At 33.9% G+C, this 23119-nt stretch overlaps 1 protein-coding gene across 8 annotated transcripts in view; it reads left to right on the forward strand.

Annotated features, from left to right (window-relative positions):
• Positions 1-23119, forward strand: part of LOC107743287 (MAP/microtubule affinity-regulating kinase 3-like) — a 64047-nt gene that overhangs the window by 5155 nt on the left and 35773 nt on the right. For all 8 annotated transcript variants that reach the window (XR_001640392.1, XM_016556449.1, XM_016556447.1 and 5 more), the window contains exons 2-3: positions 7010-7201; positions 7632-7685. Coding sequence is in view for 7 of the 8 variants with exons in the window: in XM_016556449.1 (XP_016411935.1) it covers positions 7010-7201; positions 7632-7685 (246 nt within the window). In the remaining variant the exon portion in view is untranslated. The remainder of the gene's footprint in view (positions 1-7009; positions 7202-7631; positions 7686-23119) is intronic.

Raw genomic sequence — 23119 nt, forward strand, 5'->3', positions numbered from 1 at the left:
TGACATTTTTTAACGTTTTATGCGACGTGCAGCAAGTGTATTTTAGCTTATGTCCCGCCGGTTCATATGTACGTGTAACCTCCGAACCAGGCAGCAGATTCGTTCTGAATGAATCTCATCCCAAATCGTCCCTCCCTAACATTTTCGTCTCGTTTTTATTCGTTGACGAAAATGTCAATAGATTTACGTCATAGTTTTTGTTATGCAAAAAGAGTTTTAGTTCGTTATCGTCTCGTTGTCGTCGGTGAAAAAAATGTCGTTGACGACAATTATGACGAAAATTATTCGTCAACGAAATTAACACTGGTAGTTACAAACAATATCTGCCATATTACTCATTTTAGGGTTCAGTATTAGCCTGGGAACAAAGCTCAGATGAATCACATAAATTACAGGGTGGCAGAATGCTCTCACAATACCATTACAAATGTGCTTTGTAGAGCTTCTTGGCATGTTAGTGCATGGCTTTTCTATCATACTGGTTGGTTTAAAATATCTGTGCGATGTATCTTTTTCTGTTACTTTTACTGAATGTGAATTGCCATTTGCAGACCATTTCACTTGTTATGTTACATATTTTTGAGTGAAAAAAAAAATATAGGACGGAACTTAATTTAATCCACTGGGAGTAGATTAGACTCATGAAGACTTGATCATGAAGACAAGCACTTTTTTCTTAATAGTTCACAATAAGACCAGAAGCATGTATCAAGGTGATTGACTCTCTTTAGTAGTTTATTGTAATAATGTTAATGGTTGTGGCTTGAGGATCAGTAATGGAGATTAATATTTTGTTCCCCATATTGGGAACTGGTTTGTGAGTATTTCCTGTAATTGCTCTTGACTTTATTCTCTTATTCCTCGTTATTAACTTAATAACTAACAACTGAATTACTCCCATACTAGTATGTCAATCAGGTACCTTAAAACCAGATGTGCCATCATGTAGAATGTAAGTTATCAATCGAAATATTGTTCAAAAGTTTGTTTGTTTTTTTAAAGAATATAAAAAAAATGTAAAGAATATAAAAATTAATATTATTTTCAGCAAGGACACATTAAATTGATCAAAAATAGCAATGATGACTTTAACATTGTTAAAAAAAATTCTGTTTCACCAAATCAATATATTAGAATGATTTCTGAAGGATCATGTGACGCTGAAGACTGGAGTAATGATTCAGCTTTCTGAAAAATGATTCAGCTTTCAGCTGTCTGAAATGTTGATTCACAGGAATAAATTACATTTTAAAGGGGTCATGAACTGCCTTTTTATTAATTTGTACTGTTCTCTGTGGTCCCCTTATAATGTTATCAAGATTTTTACATCAAAAAACATCATAAATTAGAAGTAATAGGCATAATTTAGAATTTTCTGTCCTGTTTTGACCCCCTCATCGAAACTCTGTTTGAATAGCTGTGGCGGATTGTAGAAACGCCACTGCTATGATTGGCTAACAGTTGTGTATGTTTGTCAGCCTACATCCTTCATCGATGGACGCTGCTGTGATTTAGATTAAAAACGTGTAAATAGTCAGTACATATCAAACAATATCAAGCAATAGTGACCAAGTAATAAAAACAGTTACTCACACTTGTGTGTTGCGACATTACTATCGAATCTGGTGTAGTTGGTAGGCTACAGCATCATCTTTTAGTTTCAATCTTTCTCAAAATCCTGCGTCGAATTGTGCCTTGTTTGTAAACAAATCTGCGGTAAAATGAGGTGAACAAAGGAGGACCAAGTTCTTACTGACGCGGTCTGGAACTTCATTAAAAATAAAGTTCATCAACTCTTTCCTAATGTAGGGATTAGAAGGAAGGCAATGCAGACTGTTTTTCCACATCTTGGCACTGCACAGCGTCTTGTTGTCTTCGGAGCCATCTTTAGTTTAGTTTCTGCAAAGACATGCGCGAATCGGTGGGTGGAGCTAAACAGGCAGTGATGTAGAAGCAGAGGTTGATCTTCTTTTGTGGAGGCGGTGTTTAGCCACATTGTTACATCATAAAGTGGCACATTCCACAACCTGTTGTTTTGGCAGACTGGCTTCAATATAAGCTGTTTTTAGACTAACGAGAAAGTTTTGAGTTCTGAAACTTACAGGATGTTTTTAAAGTACAATGACCTCTTATATGTCAAAAGATCAAGGGAATTTTGATTTCTCAGTTCATGACCCCTTTAAAATATATTCAAGTTGAAAACAGTTATTTTAAATTGTAACGATATTTCACAATATAAGTTTTTTTTTTTTTTATAAATTCTCTCAAAAACTAAAAAAAAAAAAAAACTGACCTCAAACTTTTGAAAGGTAGTTTATAGTGGGGTACAAATGTCTGAGACCACATTGCAAATATAGTATTGATAACTGAATTTAAAACTGGAAACAAATAAGTTTTAGGGTTTAAAAACTGTAACACAAATCTATTGTTATTATGTGAAATGAATAAGAAGTATTTATGATTCTGCAATATTAGTAGGTCATGAATCAAATAGATAATTTTGAGCCAGTGACCATGTGAACTTTTTTGTGCAGACGGTACAAAATGAAGCACAAGATGCTCTTTGGAACATCTTGGCTCCTGCCTTTGCTTTCGTCCACTGTTATTTTGTGGTAATACAACTAAATGGCTATTGATTTTTATTTTATTTTTTTTTAAAGCTGATCTTTGATATGATTCATTACTGTATGGTGCTGCTCTCATCATTGTCTCAGTGCTGCTTTATGACATTGAAGGCTTTTATGAGCTTCTGCTATCTATTTTGGACCTTAAACCTCATTCTGTAGTTTAAAGCAATAGTTCAACCCAAAATGAAACTTCTGTGATCATATACTCACCCTCATGTTGTTCCAAACATGTCTTCTTTGGAACACAAAAGGTGATTTTTCAACAATTCCATTATTTGTAGAGCAAAATAGATCAAGTAATAATTTATATAACTAATGGTCATGTAATAGTTGAACTAAAACTTGTGGAGTTTGAATTTCAAAAGATCTACTAGTACTACCCAATTTTGTAATCCTTAAGGTCTTTTCATGACTTGAATAGCATGACTCACAGTGATGCAGGCAACATCTTGTTGTTCTGTCTCCTCTCAGGTATTGTTTCAGTCTCCATCCACGTCATACCTCATTTCCTGGATCCCTTATTGAGAGATATTGTTCATTTTTCTTTATCCCGGCAGCACGCATGCTGTGGCCTGTTCATCTACATTGAATATTATCATTAAGATGTCTATTGGAGTTCTTTTTAGGGCTAATTTAAGTCCCTCTGTTCCAGATGGACCGGCATGCTGCTTGAAAATGTATCATAGATGAGTCTTCGCTGTGCAAACCGATGGTGTCATCTCTGCCTTTTGTTTGCTCAGTGATGCTGACATATTAAATAGATTTACTACAGTCATGGCCACTAATTATCATCGCTCATCCATTACAGTTATTGATTCAATGAGGTAGCTGAGTGTTTTTGTCTTTTGGGTAATGCTGTTTGAGCTGTTAACATCATCATTAGTGGCACTGAACTATTTTACATTCTTATAACTTCACATTCACTGTCAAACTTTAAACAAATAGTTTACCCAAAAATTTTAATCTGCTGAAAATTTAGATCAAGATGTAGATGAGTTTGTTTCATTGGAGCAGATTTGGAGAAATTGAGCGTTGCATCACTTGCTCACCAATGAATCCTCTGCAGTAAACGGGTGCCGTCAGAATGAGTCCAAACAGCTGATAAAAACATCACAGTAATTCACAAGTAATCCACACAACATCTTGTGAAGTGAATAGCTGCGTGTTTGTAAGAATCAAATCCATCAAGACGTTTTCAACTTCAAACCATTACTTTCACCTAAAATATAAGCCCTCTTTCCATAATGCTGCTTTCTTCATTGAAAGTCTGAATCAGGAGAGAAATATGCACAGATTAAGCACCGTTTACAAAGCAAAAAAGTCTAAAGCGAATATGTCTGTGGTAGGGATATGCCGGTATCAAATTTTCATGTTGCGATTAATTGCTGATGCTTTTATCACGGTATGCGGTATTATCACGATATTGAAATTTAGTTTTAAAAAGTGCTGTCATAATACAGTATAACAGGTTTAATAACATTTTTCTTATAACAAAAATAACTATACATTTTTCTGTATTGCTTTATTGCATTTAAATGTTCAAAGTTAAAAGTTTTACACAGATTAAAGTGCAAAAGAACTATAAAGACCAATAGGTATCACTTTACAATAAGACCTCATTAGTTAACCTTAGTTAATGCATTAACATTCACAATGAGCAATAGCTACATTTGCTACAGAAGTTATTAATCTTTGTTTAAAAAATACAAGTCTTAGTTCATGTTAGCTCATTAAATAACACAGTTGCAACTTTAGATTTTAACAACGTGTTATTAAATATTGGAATACCTAAGATTAATAAATGTTCAGAAGAATTTTTCATTGGCAGTTTGTTAACTAATGAATTAACTAATGTTAACTAATGAAGCCCTAATGTAAAGTGAGACCAAACAATAAAGAATCAAAACACTTTCAAACAATATCTAGGGCATGTTGTAGTACAGATTAAAATGTAAAAAAAGTTTGAAAATAAATAGCCTATTAAGTCTAAATATTAAGTATATTTAATAAGTATTTGGCGCTGTGATGAACATCATAGCAAATACACAAATCTGAATGGCTGTTTAAATCATTTAAACACCATTCAGAAACAGAAAGTAGTGCAGCTGCTTTGTTTACAGGGTTTCCGGGGTAAAGGCTGCATTTAAATGAATTATTATATTATTATTATTATAATTTCTGCAGTTTTATCGCCATCTGCTGTCAGAGAGTGAAAGTGCGCTTTCATCCAGAGCGTCTCTCACATGTTCCGCCATGTGCTTCTCGTCCGCGCTTGTTTACATCAGAGTGCAGAGTCTTTCACGCAGCATACAGCGGTGTTGTGCATTTTGACCAGTTGATGGGAAAAGTATTCTTAAAATGCATTCAAAATTCTGAATAATTTGTAATATATAATTATTCACGGTATTTAGAAGTGCCCACAATAACAATATCATGCATATTCATTACCGTGATATATCGCATTACCGAATACCGGCACAAGTCTAGTCTGTGGATTCTGATGTGAGAGGACAACAGGTTATTTAGCCTACTTTTTCACTGTAGGAAATGGACTAGTCGTTTGGCCAGAAGTTAAAAACCTCTTAATAGCAGATTTGTCTCTTAGACGCAGTAACACGCATCTTTTCACTTCACAAGATGTTAATTGATGGACTGGAGGGGTGTGAATTACTTGTGAATTATTGTGATGTTTTTATCAGCTGTTTGGACTCTCATTCTGACGGCACCCATTCACTGCAGACAGAGAATCTGGTGAGCTTTGGTGATCTCCAAATCTGCTCCCATGAACAAACAAATTCATCAAAATTTCAGCAAATTTTCATCATTGTCACTTTAAATTCTTATAACTTAATATTCACATAAAAACGCTGGTGTCCATTTCTATAAAGGACCAAATCTTAGTTATACTTGACTGGCAGGAAGAAACTTAGTCTTCAAAAAATCAGCAAAAAATAATAATTTTGAAAGTATCCCTCTCTATTTCTAAAAGGATGCAGCTCCAGTATTTTTCAGCGAAAAAGGAAGTCAAAGCAGAAATCCAGGAAACCATCTGACATTTTGTCCTGATTACTTTATTTACATGTCTCCCTTACGAGGGGAAACTTTAGAGGCATCATACTGTAGCACAAACAGATGTCAGCTGAAACTCTTTGACCTGCTCGGTTCACCGATATATATCCTTGATGGGAGGAAATGAAGATATTTCCCGCGGTGAAGCTCCTCTTTGAGGTTGTCGGGTTCAAATATCTTCATGCAAACAGCATTTGACATTCCCTATGTTTTCATTTACCTGGCATTTAACAGCTGTCAGACTACCAAAACAAATGCAGTATACAGAGATCTCCAAAATAAAATTTTAGTTTTTAAGAGAAGTAGAACTTTTTAATGGCATGTTCTGACAGTTTTATCTAATTGAAAGGTTGTTGCATTCACACAAAATTATATGGAAGTTTAGGATTGAGAATGCTCTTGAAAGTCTCTTATGCTTACCAAGGCTGCATTTATTTGATACAAAATACAGCAAAAAACGTAATATTGTGAAATATTTTTTACAATTTATAATAACTGTTTTTTTTAGTGTAATATATTTTAAAATGTAATTTATTCCTGTGATGCAAAGGTGAATTTTCAGCATTATTACTCCAGTCCTCAGTGTCACATGATCCTTCAGAATTCACTGAATTTCCTACTACTTGTTTCACTTCTGTTTCAATTTTTTTTTTATAACCATTTCTTACTATGTGTCAGTAAGTTGTTGTTATTTTAGCATGTGTGTTTGGCTCAGTGTTATTTTTTTAGGATTACTGATAAACTAATGTAGTTTGATTTGTATTAGTTATCTATTTTAGTTTTAGTTACAGTTGTAGTAATGTTGTCATTTTATTAGTTTTTTATTATGTCTATATAGGCTTTTTAAGTTTTACTTTTATTTAATTTGAGTTATTTCAGTACTTCAACAAATACAAATGGAACTTTTAGTTTTAATTACTTTTTCTTATTTGTAAGTCGCTTTGGATAAAAGCGTCTGCTAAATGACTAAAAGTAAAAGTAAAGTAAAAATAAATTCATTCTAATATGCTGATTTGCTGCTCATGATTTTTTTATTATCATCAATGTTGAAAATAATTGTGCTGCTATTTTTGTGGAATTGGTACTAAATTTTTTTTTCAGATTTTTTAATAAATAGAATGCTCAGAACAACTTTAATTTGAAACCGAAATCTTTTGTAAAATTATAAATGTCTTCACTTTCAATTTTGATTATTATAATGTGTCCTTGAGCACAAAAAAATATTTTCTTTAAAAAAAATCTTACAGACCCCAAACTTTTGAACAGTAGTATATTTGTCTTTACTAATCTTTTTTCCCCCCATCTGTCTCCAGCACACATCACACACGGATGGGCGGAATGAAGTGGCGTCCCGTCCAGGGCGGTCAGGTGTCCGCTGTCGGAACTCCATCGCCTCCTGTGCCGATGAACAGCCACATATCGGCAACTACCGGCTCCTCAAAACCATCGGCAAGGGCAACTTTGCCAAGGTCAAATTGGCACGACACATTCTCACAGGACGAGAGGTGAGCTTCATGAAGATCTCAATTGAGAACTTTTGGATATATATATTTATACAGTATATATATATATATATATAGAGCACAGTTTTGCTTTTTTATAACTTTTTTGTATGATAAAATTTTTTGCAGTTAACCACATTTTCTACATACAAATAATGCCATTATGCAAAAAAAAAAAAACTTAATGGTCCTTAAAATATCTGTAAAATATCAATATTATAAGTAAATTATTATAAATAAATAGTATTTTTTTTATTTAGGAATGAAATACGACCCAGACTTGTTCCCAAATGCTTTAGTGAGATTCACTCTGATGTTGAGTTGAGCTGCGGAGATAAAATCATAATATTGAGGCTCTTTTACTGGCTACTCGTCAGACTTCATTGAACAAGGCAGTGAAATTTATTTTTTCCTCTTCTCTTTTTTCCTGTAGGTGGCCATAAAAATAATTGATAAGACGCAACTTAATCCTACCAGCCTTCAAAAGGTAAACATTTCAGGATTACTGTTGAGCTATAAAAACCAGTCCTTCTCATTCTCAATCTCCCCCAGCCTTCTCTCTTTTAACTGGTTTAAGGATAAGAGTGTGCGAGAATGGAATCCCCCTTTTGTCCTTCCAGAGCGAATTAAACATTAACCACATATTATGTAGATAGCATGACTGTATTTCTTTGCAAGGGACAGTTGCTTTTGGACCGCTTTCTTTTTATTGCCTATTTTTAAAATCCCTGTTGTTATCTTTTCGATTTGACATTAGTTGACACATTTGTTTTCATCAGCACAAGATGCAGACCAAAAATCAAAGGGACTTCTGTTCAGAGTGGTGCATGATGGTAGAGCGGTAGCTGATGGAGGGAACCCTCTGTGGACTTGGATTTCAGAGGCAGCTAATAATAGCAGGAGCCGAGAAATCAGAAGGAGAGGCTCGAATAATAACTACACGTATGCAGAGTGGAAAGCAGAGCGCTTAGATGGAACTCTTTGCTTAGCTTGAGTCTCCTGGAGTTTGTGACCGGTGTGTTTTTTACCTCCAGATGGACCGTATAGATCACATTGTCACATTGAGGCCAATGTGAGGTGTTGATGTTCTCTTCCACTGGCTGCCTTTTCCCTATAATTAGCCGGCACTTGTTTTTCCAGGCCATTGATTTAGGCCGTTTTCCATTTGTGAGCCGAATGACAGCCCATGGCTTAGGTTGTGTCTCTGGAGCGGAGGTGGTGATCTGTTTGGGGCATAAGGGGCAAAGACTGGGTGCGATCGAGCCCCAGTATGTATTTCCAATTAAGATGTCATGTCCTCAATAACCTGAGGTTGATTAATGAAGGTCTGTTGGTTAGTATTGAAAAGCATCTGTCATTGTTTGGTTTGCTTTTCATGGCATTCTTGATTGAAGGCATGAACGGAGTAACTCATTTGCAAAGTTTCCTTTAAAGTGATTGTGGAACAGAAAATTTAGACAAGATGGGTTGGCAAATGAATTGGTAGATGTTGTTTTTAAAGTGGCTGAATGTTATGGCTGATACAGATGTATAAATACTAATGTAGCCGGTGACATATAAGACCAAGATATATATGCATGGTATTATATTTAATTTCCACACATTTGTTTCAGTTATATTATATTTTGTTTATATATATATTTTTTAAATAATGACAAATTTATTTAAAAATAATACACTCTTAATAAATTAAATTAACATTCATACAAGTTTTACTTCAAATTCATAAAAAAAAATTATCAAATGAGCACAAAAGGTGGGAACATCTGTTAATTTTTCAGGTGTACACATTATCAGATAGGCTAATGTCTTTTCCTGGCTTATATGACGGCCTACTACTAATTTTAAATATGGCTAAATAAATAATGATCAGTAGTGTACGTTTTTTTTTTAGTTAGTGTAAGAAATTATTGCCTTCATTCAGAAAGGACACATTGAATTGATCAAAAGTGACAGTAAAGACATGTATAATGTTATAAAATATTTCCTTTTTAAATAAATGCTGTTCTTTTGAAATCTATTCGTAAAACAATACTGAAAAAAGTATCACGGTTTTCATAAAAATATGACGCAGCACTACTGTTTTCAACATTGATCATAAGTAATGTTTGTTGATCATCAAATCAGCCTATTAGTATGATTTCTGAAGGATCATGTGACACTGAAGACTGGGGTAATGATGCTAAAAATTCAGCTTTGCATCACAAAAATAAATGACATTTTACAATATATTCAAGTATAAAACACACTGTAAAAACAAATCCGTAAAATTTACGGTAAAAAAACGGCAGCTGTGGTTGCCGGAATTTTACCGTAAAAAATACGGTAGCAACGTTTTAGGTTTTACGGTTTTAACTTAAATTTACAGTTAAATACCGTAATTTCATTAACTGATATAATGTTAATATACCAACCTTTTGAAGTGCTGAAATCTGTTTTGTACCTTTGTCTACAGTGCAGTTAATGTGAATTGTAATAATATTTCACATTATTACTGTTTTTTTACTGCATTTTTGATAAAAGAAAATGCAGCCTTGGAGAGCATAATAGACTTCTTTCCAAAACGTTTAACATCTTACAGACTTCAGACTTTTGTGTATGTTTTAACCCAACACGACTATAAATAATATGACTAATTTGTTCTAAATGCCATGAATAATGTTAATTCAAATGTCGATATTTGATGTCAGATTATTTCAGTATTGTTCAACCTAGTATACCGCTTCATTTATATTATTTTCTCTCGACCTCTGCAAAGATTATGTTTGCTATCTCTGTCCATAACTCATGTCTGCGGTAGTGTGTAATGACTCGTCTGTACTGCATAGTCCTGGACAGGAGGCTGACTCATTATCACCGCTGATTCAGAACCTGCAGCCGTTACTCACTTTCACTGCTTGACATTTCAGAGCTCTGATATCTCATGTCTGATCTTTTGTATTATTATGGCGAAAGGGGATGTTGGGGTGTTGGTAGCCGAATGGGTAAGATGCTACACTGCAAATATAAAGGTTGCAATAGGTGCAATTGAAGAACTGAGTCCTTAGAGACTTTCCTTGCAAGTCGTTTTGGATAAAAACCTCAGCTAAATTACAAGTAACAAGGTAGCTGCACTCCTCCTTACTTATTTTCTATAGAGACCAAGGTTCCTCAAGCAAAACTGGGTCACAGATTGTTTTATCTTCCAATTGACTGGAAGAACTTGTATTCAGTTCTGGTTTCAGCTTTATCTTTCTATCTTACCCTATTTTTCACTTAAGCATTATATTCAGTATCAGGTGCAAAAACAAGCTTTTATAATGGCAGTTTATCTGTGTTGGGATCTTTGGCGAAGGTCTTGAGTGTTGCTTGTTGTGTAAGTCGCTTGTTGTTTTCTTCTCTGGACTTTCTAATGAGACCCACATGTGGGAGTGAATTGGAAATGGTGACCCCGTTTGGTTAAATAATAATATCGTCAGTAGTGGACAGACAATGGCTTGGATGGCAGTGCTAGAGCTAGATCTGAAAGTCTGACCCATATTGTCGTAGTCCATATCACTCCCTGCATAAATAAAGAACTATAAATTAGGCTATTAAAGGCATACTTTAAAGGGGTCATATGATGCTTTTTTTAAAGATCATTATTTTGTGTATTTGGTGTAACAGAATATGTTGACATGCTTTAATGTTCAAAAAACACATTATTTTTCAAATACTGTACATTATTGTAGGTCCTCTATGCCCCGCCTCTCTCAAACGCTTCGTTTTCTACAAAGCCCCCTCCTTTGACAAGCGCAGTCTGCTCTGATTGGCCAGCTGACCCAGTGCACTGTGATTGGCCGAACACCATTTGGATTTCAGCGTACCTGAAATTGTTTTCTTTTGTGTTCCACAGAAGACAGAGTCAAACAGGTTTGGAACAACATGAGGGTATGAACGTGATGACAGAACATTTGTTTTTGGATGAACTGTACATTTAATTATGTTTCTGGTTGGTTTCAGGAGTTTTTAGTTGTTAATATGTGACCCTGGACCACAAAACCAGTCTTAAGTCGCTGGGGTATATTTGTAGCAATAGCCAGAAATACATTGTTTGGGTCAAAATTAGTGATTTTTCTTTTATGCCAAAAATCATTAGGATATTAAGTAAAGATCATGTTCCATGAAGATATTTTGTAAATTTCCTACCATAAATATATCAAAACTTAATTTTTGATTAGTAATATGCATTGCAAAGAACTTCATTTGGATAACTTTAAAGGCGATTTTCTCAATATTTTGATTTTTTTTGCACCCTCAGATTCCAGATTTTCAAATAGTTGTATCTCTGCCAAATATTGTCCGATCCTAACAAACCATACATCAATGGAAAGATTATTTATTCAGCTTTCAGATGATATATAAATCTCAATTTCGAAAAATTGACCCTTATGACTGGTTTTGTGGTCCACATATGAGACGGTGTCAAATCACTATTATAGTTTTCTGGCGTTTATTTCATATTTGTTTGCATTCAAGTCATCTCTTTGCTAGTGTACTCCTAAACAATGACAAAATTACCTTTTATGTGCAGTTAAAATGTATAGTTTTTCTTTTCTGGGACAACTGACCAAAAATATCGATAATGCATCTTGTATTCATATTTTCTAGAATTTATCTAACATCAAATTCCACAGCATTAATAGAAGTAGTAGTAATAATATAAATTATTATTTATATATATATATATATATTTATTTGGAGGGGGATGTATACACATTTTCTAGCATTTATCTAGCAAGTAATACCACATCATTATTATTATTTTTATTATTGTTGTTATTGTAAAATAATATTTATTTATGATTTAGGTGGTGTGTACATTTTTTCTAGCATCTAATACCGCCCAATTTTTATTATTATTCAGTTCAGTTGCATTTTATTTGTATAGAACTTTTCGCAATACAAATTGCTACAAAGTAGCTTCACAAAAATATTACACACACATATATATAAATACGTAAATTTATAATAAAAAATGAAGTGCCATGCACTTTTGTGTTCATGGTTCTCACTTCATGTTTGCTGTTAGCAACTCTTTGTGGTTTATCACTCAGCAAAAGAAACTCTTTGAGATCATATTGACACTTACAGTAGAATTTGACGACATGGACATGCATAGACATGCAGTGATATTAGACATAGAGAAAATCGCTATGCTTGATACCGAGTCAGTTTTCACACGTCTTGGAGCCGCTGTTTCATTTGGCATGCAGCACTTTGCCGTTAACCTTAATATTTAAATACAGCATCCACCCACACACCTCAGGCCCTCTCACAGACAATGGCCACTTCTCTGCTTCCCAGAGCTTTTTCTTCTTTGTCTCTCACCACTGCATTTTTTATTTGCGTTGGTGCGACCTCTTACGCAATTGCCGAGAGTGGGAAGACTAGTTTCTTCTCCTTGTTAAAATTAACCTCTTTTTATGTATGAATATCAGCAATTGACAAACCTGTGATGGAGTCAAGGTTGAGAGCTCGGAAGCACACCAAGTGTTCAGTAGCTGAAAGAAGCATGTGAACGTCATGGATGCATGTTTTTAGATGCATGTGGGTGTACTGTACGTGGGTGTTGATGTAAGAGAGAAGTGCCGTTCAATGATCCCAGATGATTTTTTTTCTGCCACCAGTATCCTAGAAACTCTCATACAGCATTTATTTTCTTGCAGCTAGTGAATGAGGAACATCTGAGATCAGGGATGGGAATGGAAATGGGATGAGTCACCATTTCTCCTCTGAGAAAAAGCCTAAAATCCTAAGTTCATTCTTGATCACATTGCTTTTATTTGGCCTAAAGCAACATCACCCAACACCTGCTCAGATACGCCTATTTCTAGTGCGGTGCACAGATGGTTCGGCCTCTCCTTTGTGTGTGGTCATGAGGAAAGGACAAGTGCTTAGGGGTATTTTATAAATTATAGGTTAGAACCCTATAAATGAGTTTTATTTTTTCCCAAACTCCATTTTATTTTTTCCCAAATTCACATTTTTTGTCTTAAATTAAATCTTGGCAATGAAAAAAATCGAATTAATTGAAATCATGAAACGTATACAATTTAACAAAAAAATTGCAAAAGTCTGGGGTCATGAAGAGCTTTTAAAGAAACTTTTATTTTGCAAGTACATGTTAAATTGATCAACATTTCTAATGCTACAAAAGATTTCTATTTCAAATAAATGCTGTTCTTTTAAACTTTCTATTCCTCAAACAATCTTGAAAAATGGTATGATGTTTAAACAAAATTTTAAGCAACACAACAGATTTCAACACTGATAATGATAATAAATGTTTCTTGATTACTTATTAAAACTTAACAATTACATATTTAGGGCCCTATGAAATCGGTTTTATTTTTTCCCAAATTCTGTTTTCTGTTTTATTTTCTGGATTCTGTTTTAATGGTATAATTAATGGTTTACTGATTTAATTAAATATTTAATAATCAAAAAGCATGTCTAATGTTTGATTCATACTATTTGAAAACAATTATTTATTTATTTACTTATTTTTGTTTGTTAGTTTATTATTATTTTTAACAATAATAGGGACCTGAGAAATGTTTTTGTTTTGTTTTGTTTTGTTTTGTTTTGTTTTGTTTTGTTTTATTTTATTTTATTTTATTTTATTATTTTATTTTTATTTTGTTTTGTGTTGTTTTATTTTTTTATTTTTTTTTTCATTAATTTTGTTTTTTGTTTTATTTTATTTTATTTTATTTTATTATTTTATTTTTATTTTGTTTTGTGTTGTTTTATTTTTTTATTTTTTTTTTCATGAATTCTGTTTTCTGGATTTGTGATTTAATGCAAATTTATTAGCGGTGATAATCAAATGAAGGCATAAAACATAGCAATTTAATCTTTTAAAATGTAATCAGATTCAAATTTAGCAATTCTTTTTATTTTTGGCAAACAAAGTGAAAAGTGGCAAACAAATTGAGGTTCACTGCTAAAATTAAAACATGGAAGAAAAATTCCATATTAAAATAGTTTAAATAATTTTATTATTACTTTGAGAAGTACACTAGTTTCTGTGTGTATATGATATGATGAGAGTTTTATCAAATGAAATGCTGAAAACACCACAAGCATCACATAACATGCTTGAGTATGTGTAATACTACCGTACCGTGGTTTGGTTTGTAGTACGGCCTTACTTTTGATATATTCATTCTAAATTTGCCAATTTCTCTGACATTCTGTGTTAGACTAAATTTCATTTTTATGACTGGATTCCACCATTTCCTCTGTGTTTTTCACATCACGGAAATCATAGGACCCTAATAGGTGTTCTCCTGAATGATTATACAACTACATATAGGAAAATGAGAGCGATTAACAATGGGAATGGGAATGTTTACAAAACCCACAAAACCTCTGCAGTCTGGCAGCATTTTGCGGGCTTGTCGTCCCGCTGGCAATGACCTCATTTGTGCTTGCATCATCTAGAATGCGATGCATCTGTGCAGGTCCATTTGTTACTTGTTTGCCTTATTATGTCTGGATTTGACCTGATATTTTGTAACATCTGGATTGGTTATTCCTGTCCTTCTTTGTTTACCATCTAAAATAATTGAAAATACTGTCTATAAAGAAACATGATTATGTGAATTACTTTTTTAAGGATCTAAAATGCACAAATGTGGCACCTTTCGTTCACTGCTCTAGCCAGACATGCAAATCTTCAAGTGGCTACTTTGTTCTTTTTTTCTCCAGCTGCTGATATCATGGACTTCCCATTTCCTGTTTTTATCCTGCATGTCAACCAGATTAGATCTTTTTAATCGTGAATTTCTTTGGTATTAGCACACTGCCTGCCTCTAATATTGGCGTTTAGAAATTGTACAATTATTGAAGCAATACACACTGCAGTTTTTAAAAACAAACATCATATCAAAAGGATTCACACCACATCCTCTCAGAGAACAGCACCACCCAGATGGGCTGAAAGCTCTCTTCTCTTTTATCCACTGGTGTCTTTCCTCTTCTTGTTATTGTTCTGTTTGTGTGTCAAGGATGGAACATTTTCCTCATTTTGTCTGGAAATTGTTGTTAGATGGCAGACAGACCTTACAGGACGCAGGTCTTGTTTCCTAGGTTGTAACTCCAGCTGCTTAGACACATTTAAGAAAATGTCTGTGATGCTTATGATTTGGATTAATTTTCTAAGGCACATTTGAATTAAAATTAACAACAATAGGTATGCATGTGTATGGATGGGCGAGAAATCTGTAGTTATATTTAGCATAGGAGTGTATAGTCTGGATATGAGAGTTACACAATATTATGTGCATTGTATGTGATTAATTGTGTAATTATGTACGCTACCGTTCAAAAGTTCGGGGTCAGTAAGATTATTATTATTTTTTTTTTAAAGAAATTAATACTGAAAATGTTATTCAGCAAGGATGCATTAAATTGATCAAAAGTGAAAGTAATGACATAAAAAAAAAAAAAAAATTCCAATTCAAATAAAAGCTGTTCTTTTGAACTTTCAATTTATCAAAAAATATCCTGGTTTCCACAAAAATATTAAGCAGCAGCTGTTTTCAACATTGATAATGAGAAATGTTTCTTGATATTAGAATGATTTCTGAAGGATCATGTGACACTGAAGACTGGAGTAATGATGCTGAAAATTCAGCTTTGTCATCACAGGAATTAATTGCATTTTAAAATACATATAAAAGTATTTCATATTTTTGATAAAATAAATGCAGCCATGGTAAGCAGAAGATATTAAAGACATCAAAAAAATCTATGCATCCTTGGTGAGCAGAAGACATAAAAAACGTAAAAATCTTTTGAATAGTAGTGTATGTAGTTAAGAGATTTATGAAAGTATGCAAAGAATTATTTACTTCCTTGTAGATCAACTGGCTCTACTAGAACCACAAACATTTTTTTCGTAACACCAAGAATGTCTAAATTCATAATAAAGGCACACCATGCAGCAAAACAGTATTTAGGTTTGATATATTTAGCTTTAAGCTTTAGTTACGGTATTCAAGGAAGGTTAGGAGAAGCGTTATGAAAAGAATATTATACCACAATTACAGACATTCCTATTTGCATGGGATTACATTTCCCCAGAGTTAACTGAAAAACACTAGGTAATTTGTGCCGTAATTTTGCCAAGGTTGTTCGAGGGGAATAAACACAGTCTTGTTTTATTCAGACAGGATCACAAAGAATGTCTGTGAAACTCAAATTTACCTAATTTCTTCATGGCAAATGAGTCCTGTCCGAGTTAGGCTAAAGCTATAAGACAAAGCAGGCTCGATATGTCCCATTGTGCACTAAAATTGTGGCTTTCCGCACTTGATTGACATCTTTTAACTCTTTCGAAGTCAGTTCATACACTCTCAGAAAAAAGGTACAGAAGCCGTCACTGGTGCGGTACCTTTTCAAAAGGTACACTTTTGTACCTTTTCTGTTCAAATATGTACACTTTAGGTACTAATATGTACCTTTAAGGTACCAATATGGACTCTTTATGTACAAAGCCTTTTGAAAAGGTACCGCCCCAGTACAACTTTACAGTGACAACTTTTGTACCTTTTTTTCTGAGAGTGTACTGTACATTATGAAACTATGCTTGAGCCTGCAGTATTTCTTTGAATTTTGTCTTTCATTTCAGCTTAGTTGTTCAATCTCTTTGATCCTTCTTGAGGTTCAGGATGTTGTTGCGGCTGGTATTTAGTCTACCTTTTGGTTATTTAGGTCCTGTCTTGAGTGTCTCTGGCAGAATGAATGATTTGTGAACGGTTGGTTGTGATCAAAGCAGACTGATTCACCAGCATCGCTGCACAGCGTTAAAACAAACAACTCAACATCTAAACCTAAATGTTCCATATTTTTGAACAAAGGAACATCTAAATATTTAGATCTTGAAGTTTCTATTTTAAGTTCTTAAAGTTTTTTTTTTATTCTAGCATGTCTGCATTTGCTGTCATAAATGCTGCCTAATGTAATTAGCCATCTTTCTCTGTTCAAGCCTTTAATATGCTGATGTGCTCTTTGTTGGTAAAAAGTGTTAGAAAAGGGAGTGAGAGAGTGACAGAACTACAGAAACTTTGTGTTTTCTCAGGGAACAAATTTAGACTTGTTTTTTTGTGTTTATTTAGTGGTGCTTGTTCACAAATCAGACAATTCATGACTCGGTACTCAAGCTCAGGTCTCGACTTGGCTGCAACTGTTAAAAGCTCATTGGATTTGGAGAAGATTATCAGTGAAAAACAACTTAGAATGATTTCTGAAGGATGTGACACTGAGACTGGAGTAATGATGCTGAAAATTCAGCTTTGCATCGCAGGAATAAATTATATATTAAAATACAAAAATGTTATATGTTACAATATTAATGTTTTTACTGTGTTTTTAATCAAACAAATGCAGCTTTGGTGAGCCTAAGAGACTTCTTTCTTTTCTTTTCTTTTTTTAAATTATACAAACCTGGCCTTTTCTAAAAGATCCTTAAACAAGCACATAATGAAGCTCTAAAATATAATCAGGGATATGTTATGACAACCTAGCAGGAATTTTTTTCTTGCTGCATTCTAAGCACTTATTTTATCTCTTTTCATGAGTAATTTGAGAGTGTTTCATGTTCTCAGAAGTGGAGCGGCGTGAGGAACGGTAACTGCTGTTTGCATGCACCTTAAACGGGGAAATGAGCCGTGGAGGAAGTTAAAGACACAAACACATTAACATGCTGCTGAGGGAAAGTGGGCTTTCGTCCAATTAGGCCAGCCGAGAGATCCCTCTGAGCAAATCTCATAATGTTCTGTAATTATAATGTTCAGTAATTGTGATGAAGATCTGCGTTTACTCACCCTTAAGTGTGTCCAAACTTGTATGTCCTGCCCAAACGTGTTTTATATTACTTTTACGTGTCCCCTTTTTACTTTTCTAGTTCCCATAAGCTGTTTGATTATCAGGTGATGGTAAATCTTGACTCACAGGTTTTTTTTTTTTATATAGGAAGCTCTTTATAACTTGCCCTAATATCTTGGCTGGCAGTCTGGATTTATCAAAGAAGGAAAAGAAAATGAAATAAAATCTTTTAGGAAGTAAATATCACCCTGACGATTCATTGAGCTGCATCATACCCTTCATCTCTGGATTATTTTACCTAAATATGTCTGTGTCCCACTTTTACTTTATCCCCTTCTAAATGTCCGAATTTCATCCAAATCAGATGGACAATGTTTCACCTTCAGCTCCAGAAGGAACTGAATATGAGATCTGAGCTCCGAATGTTTACTAAAATGGGAAATATAGTTTGAGTCATATGTTTGTGTGTTATGTAGCACGTGTTTGTGCATTAAGTTTGACTTCCTGTTGTGGTTGGTGGTTTAGGGCCATTCTGTTTGATAGATCATCAATTCAAAGTGCTCAAAGAGAGATGCTTCCTCATCTAAAGTAAACCCAGTTGGGTTTTATGTATTGTTTATCTTAAAGGAGCCCTGTTTTGTTTCAAAAGAGAAAAAAAAAAGAAAAAGTAATGAAATGGCCCCTTTAATATTGTGTGTGTTTGTTCTTGTGTATGCTTGCATGAGTTTTTGTGCCTTATTTGGAGAGTCTAGCACTGTACATATTTTTTAAATCTCTACTTCTCTGTCATGTTGACAGTGTGTGGACAGTATTGTTGGTATTTTGACCAATGTGAGTCATGACACGACCTGAAAATGGGTTGCAGGTTTGTTCTGATTTCAGACAACGTGGGAAACAGTGCAAATGCAAATAATGAAATGCAAATAACCATATAATAAGGAATGCACTGTAGAATTTTTAATTATGAGTATTACATATTGGATAGTTAATCACTTATTTCCCCTAATTTTGAATTTAGATTGCCTTAGCCATCATCTAATGCTCGCTTAAAGTTAATCTTTAGAAACACTAATAATTTAATAACACCATTAAATGTAATCTTTAGCAAATCTCAAAATTAATATGCATTTTTTATACTGTATATTATAATTATGTGACACTTATAGCGTTTAAATTTATTTAATTTTTTAATGTAAAATTTTTTTTGTTTAGACAAAATGTTAAATATTAATATTTTTATTATTTTTTTATGTTAAATATGCAAATAGTGTATATTTAGCGTAGAAAAATAAATTGTTTTCAACTTGTAAAAGGAAAGCGTGAACACTTTCCCAACACAAATTGTGCTAACCACTATTTGTGAATGTTATTGGCTGCTGAATGCTTGAAACTATTGCAATTTGAGACTTATTCAGTCTTATTGTTTTGCATTATTGTTGTGTGTATGCAGTTCATAACTGAACATGTGAACCGCTGGCCTGTATTACCGCAGCACCTCATATGCTACAGATGTGTAATTGTAGAGGTAAGAACTGTGTGTGCTGTGTGGACGGCCCCTCTCTTTCTTAGTCAGTACAAAAGACTGAGTGACTTCCTGTTTATGAGATGTGCTGAGAGAGGAGGGGAGTGTGGGGTGATTGTTGAGGGACTGCAGAATGGTTTCCTGTTTCTCCACTGCCAGTTGCCTACTGGTATCCAGAGTGACCAGCTTGTGATTGTTGTTTGTACTGTGGTGGGTGGGGCTATTTTACGAAACCTCAGGGAATCAGCTGGCATTTTTACTTTTCCTTTACAGACCCATCAACACGGGACCCTTTATGACTTGATAGTCATAAAAGAATATAAAATAATAATAAAGACGAATAAGTCATAGAAGAATCCTGAAAAAAATCCACAAAAATATTAATAAGCACAACTGTTTTCAACCTTAATAATAGAAATAAAAATGTTTCTTAAGCAGCAAATCAGCATATTAGAATGATTTCTGAAGGATCATGTGACACTGAAGACTGGAGTAATGATGCTGGAAATTCAGCTTTGCATCACAGGAATAAATTGCATTTTAAAATGTTCATATAAAAAGAATCATTTTAAATTGTAATAATGTTTCAAAACAGTTTTTTTGTTGTTTGTTTTTTTGCATTCTGGAGAAATGTACTGAGTTCAAAACATTTTTTCAGCATCCATTTAAAAATACCTGTTTTTATAAGCTAATACTTTACTTTATTATTTTAGATATCATCTCATTGTATTATTGTCGTTTTACCAGTGCAGTGACTGATTCTTTCTTAGAGCTAAAAGCATGAACTGGAATGTAATTTTCCCCTCTGCTGTCTTTGATGTCACTGCTCAATATAGTTATTGGTGAGGATTTGGGACTGTGCACATTCTTGCGGTGCCATCAGCCAATCAAACTTTGTCATGTCATTTTCTGCATCTCCAGAGTGATTAGTCAAATGGAATTTACGGCTCAGGTGATTAATTCAAGTACTTCAGTGGCTCTGATGGTAATTCCTTAGGAATATTATTTTATAATTACTTGCACTAATGTTTTAAATTAACAGGCCTACATTTAATGCTCCAAAACTTTAATGGATTATGCTAATCTGTTTGGCTTTTAGTAAGTGAATAGAAAAGCACAGACAAAAACCTCTTCCTGTCACTTCAGGAGCTCTGAAGCTTCTAAAGTACTGTTCTACTTCAGAATTTCATGTTTAATTCAGTGTGTTACTTGCTTATTTGTTAAATCTACTAGCAATTTCTGAGTGAAAATTGTAGTGAAATAAATTCTACAACATTTTTTTTCTTTGTACTTCCAAGTTAAATAGAATATTCATTGAGAATAAATTTTATAGGGAATTTGGATCAAATTCGATCGTAAAAAGTGGGCCAGACCTGAATGAGTTAAGTTCTTTGGTTATGGTTACATTGAATTTGCTTACTTCTGAGATTCCTCAGTGGCACCAACCAATGATCAAACGTTCATTTGCCCTTAAATACTACAAACCTGACTCATTCTGCTTCCTCGTGTCTGATGAATTGACAACATGCAACTTCATCTTGGTGTGCTTTTCCCAGGCGTAGGCCAAGGCAGAGGGTCTTCAGTGACTGCAAAGAGAAGCACCATCACTTTGTGAAACTCTAGTGAATTATTCAGCAGTGCTGTGTGTTTTCCCACAGAACACTATTGAGTGTATTCATTGTGAAACACAGGAAGTACTGTAGCTTTCACCTCAGGGCATGAGAAACATTTTTAGAGAAATGCGCACATAAAAGTGCATACTGCAATTGTGCTTTTATGCCATAATGTTGAACGTGCACTGTAACGCACATGCATGTGAGCACTTAACATAAATGCTGCGCTAATTGTTTGTAGGCATATTACAGACAAGATTGCATCCATTTACAAAAGTGCATGCATGTGTTGTAGAGAAAGCTTTTCTCTGCAGTGCAGCTATACTCCTACACACAACATCAGGCACTTGATGCTAACGAGCATGGCATCTACACGATGTGTTTATTTACAGGCGAGCATTCAGTCCACCTAGAATTTGATCAAGTAGATGAGTAGATTGTCACCTTCATCTCATTTCAAATGTACTGGTCATTCCTTCCTCCATGCAGGTAAAATTAATGGGGGACTGGAGCTTTCAAGCTTCAAAAAGGATGTATCAGAGAAGTCTGTACAAGTCTTCTGAAGTCATACGATGTGTGAGCAGACGAAAATGTCCCTATTCACAAAAGTCACAATTCATTGAAAACAAATTGTTCTTCTAGTCTGATTGATACTACATATACACTACTTTTATTAATTCATTAATTCATTCATTCATTCATTCAATAGTTTTAGTATTTATTTATTTAGATTTTTTATGTTTTTTAAGTTATATTATTTCCATAAGTTGAAATTTAAAGCTGCAATTCGTAACTTTTTTTGGTTAAAAATAAGCCAAAATCAATATTTGAGCAAGTACATAACCAGCCAGTGTTCAAAACTATCGCCTTACTTTAGCTCGATTCACAACGGTTAGCTTATAATAAATTTGTTTTCTAATTTGAGTGGTATGGGTAGGTTTTCGCGGGAAATTCGAGCATGGCACTGCGTCATTATGTCACGTCTGTAAACATAAAGAAGTTGTCCCAGCTACTAGGCTATCGCACGTGAGGATGCTGCAGGTGGCAGATCGTTAGCCTTTTCTCACAGCAGCTAGAATAATTAAATGTCAAAAAATTTGTAATGCTTTTTTCCTCAGTTGGTCAGAACAAACTGGGCAGACTTGTTACTTACTTGTTCAGATGACAATATCCGGTGAAAATTCTTATTTGGGTCATATATTCCAAGATGTAGGCTAGAATCTGTGATTACTAAGTACAGGATTCACACCAGTGCGGTGACTGACTGCCACACATACTCCTCGAAACATTAGATTCATCTGCGCTGGAGCCGTGCCAGAGTACAACCCACGCAAAGAAGATAATTCCGCAAGTAACTGCAATTCCAGGTTTTCAAACAGAGAGGGCGACAAAGAGGCAAAATTTACGGACTGCAGCTTTAAGTTATTCATCAAAAGCAAATTTTTCTAGTCTGACTAGATTGAGGCTATACATGCAACATTTATTTATTTATTTTCACAAGTTAAAAATTTAATGTCTAGTTTGTTCTGATTAATACTGAACATACGCAACATTTTTTCTCATTTATTTAATTTATTTATATTTATTTATTTAACAAGTATTAATATTTTATTAAGTTTTATTATTTTCATAAGTTAAAATTTAAAGGTTAGGGTTTGTGACAGCCACTTCTTAATAGAAAGTACTCTATAAATTATGATTTTGTATACATTTTGCTTATTTTAAATCGCAATTATTGTTATTGTTGATCAGAACACATTCTTGAAAAGCCTAATATCTGAATTCTTAATTGTTTTTTTAAATTTATTTTTATTGTGAGACTTCAGTTTGATAAATCATTTTTATTCATCAATTAACTTTCAATCTTATTCATCATTACATCCTTTTTTTTCTCTTATAAGTGACACAGATGGGTCAATGATGAGTACTTGT

Source organism: Sinocyclocheilus rhinocerous, unplaced genomic scaffold, assembly GCF_001515625.1.
Source record: "Sinocyclocheilus rhinocerous isolate Xijiao unplaced genomic scaffold, SAMN03320098_v1.1 scaffold827, whole genome shotgun sequence".
In the NCBI taxonomy this organism is placed as follows: Eukaryota; Metazoa; Chordata; class Actinopteri; order Cypriniformes; family Cyprinidae; genus Sinocyclocheilus; species Sinocyclocheilus rhinocerous.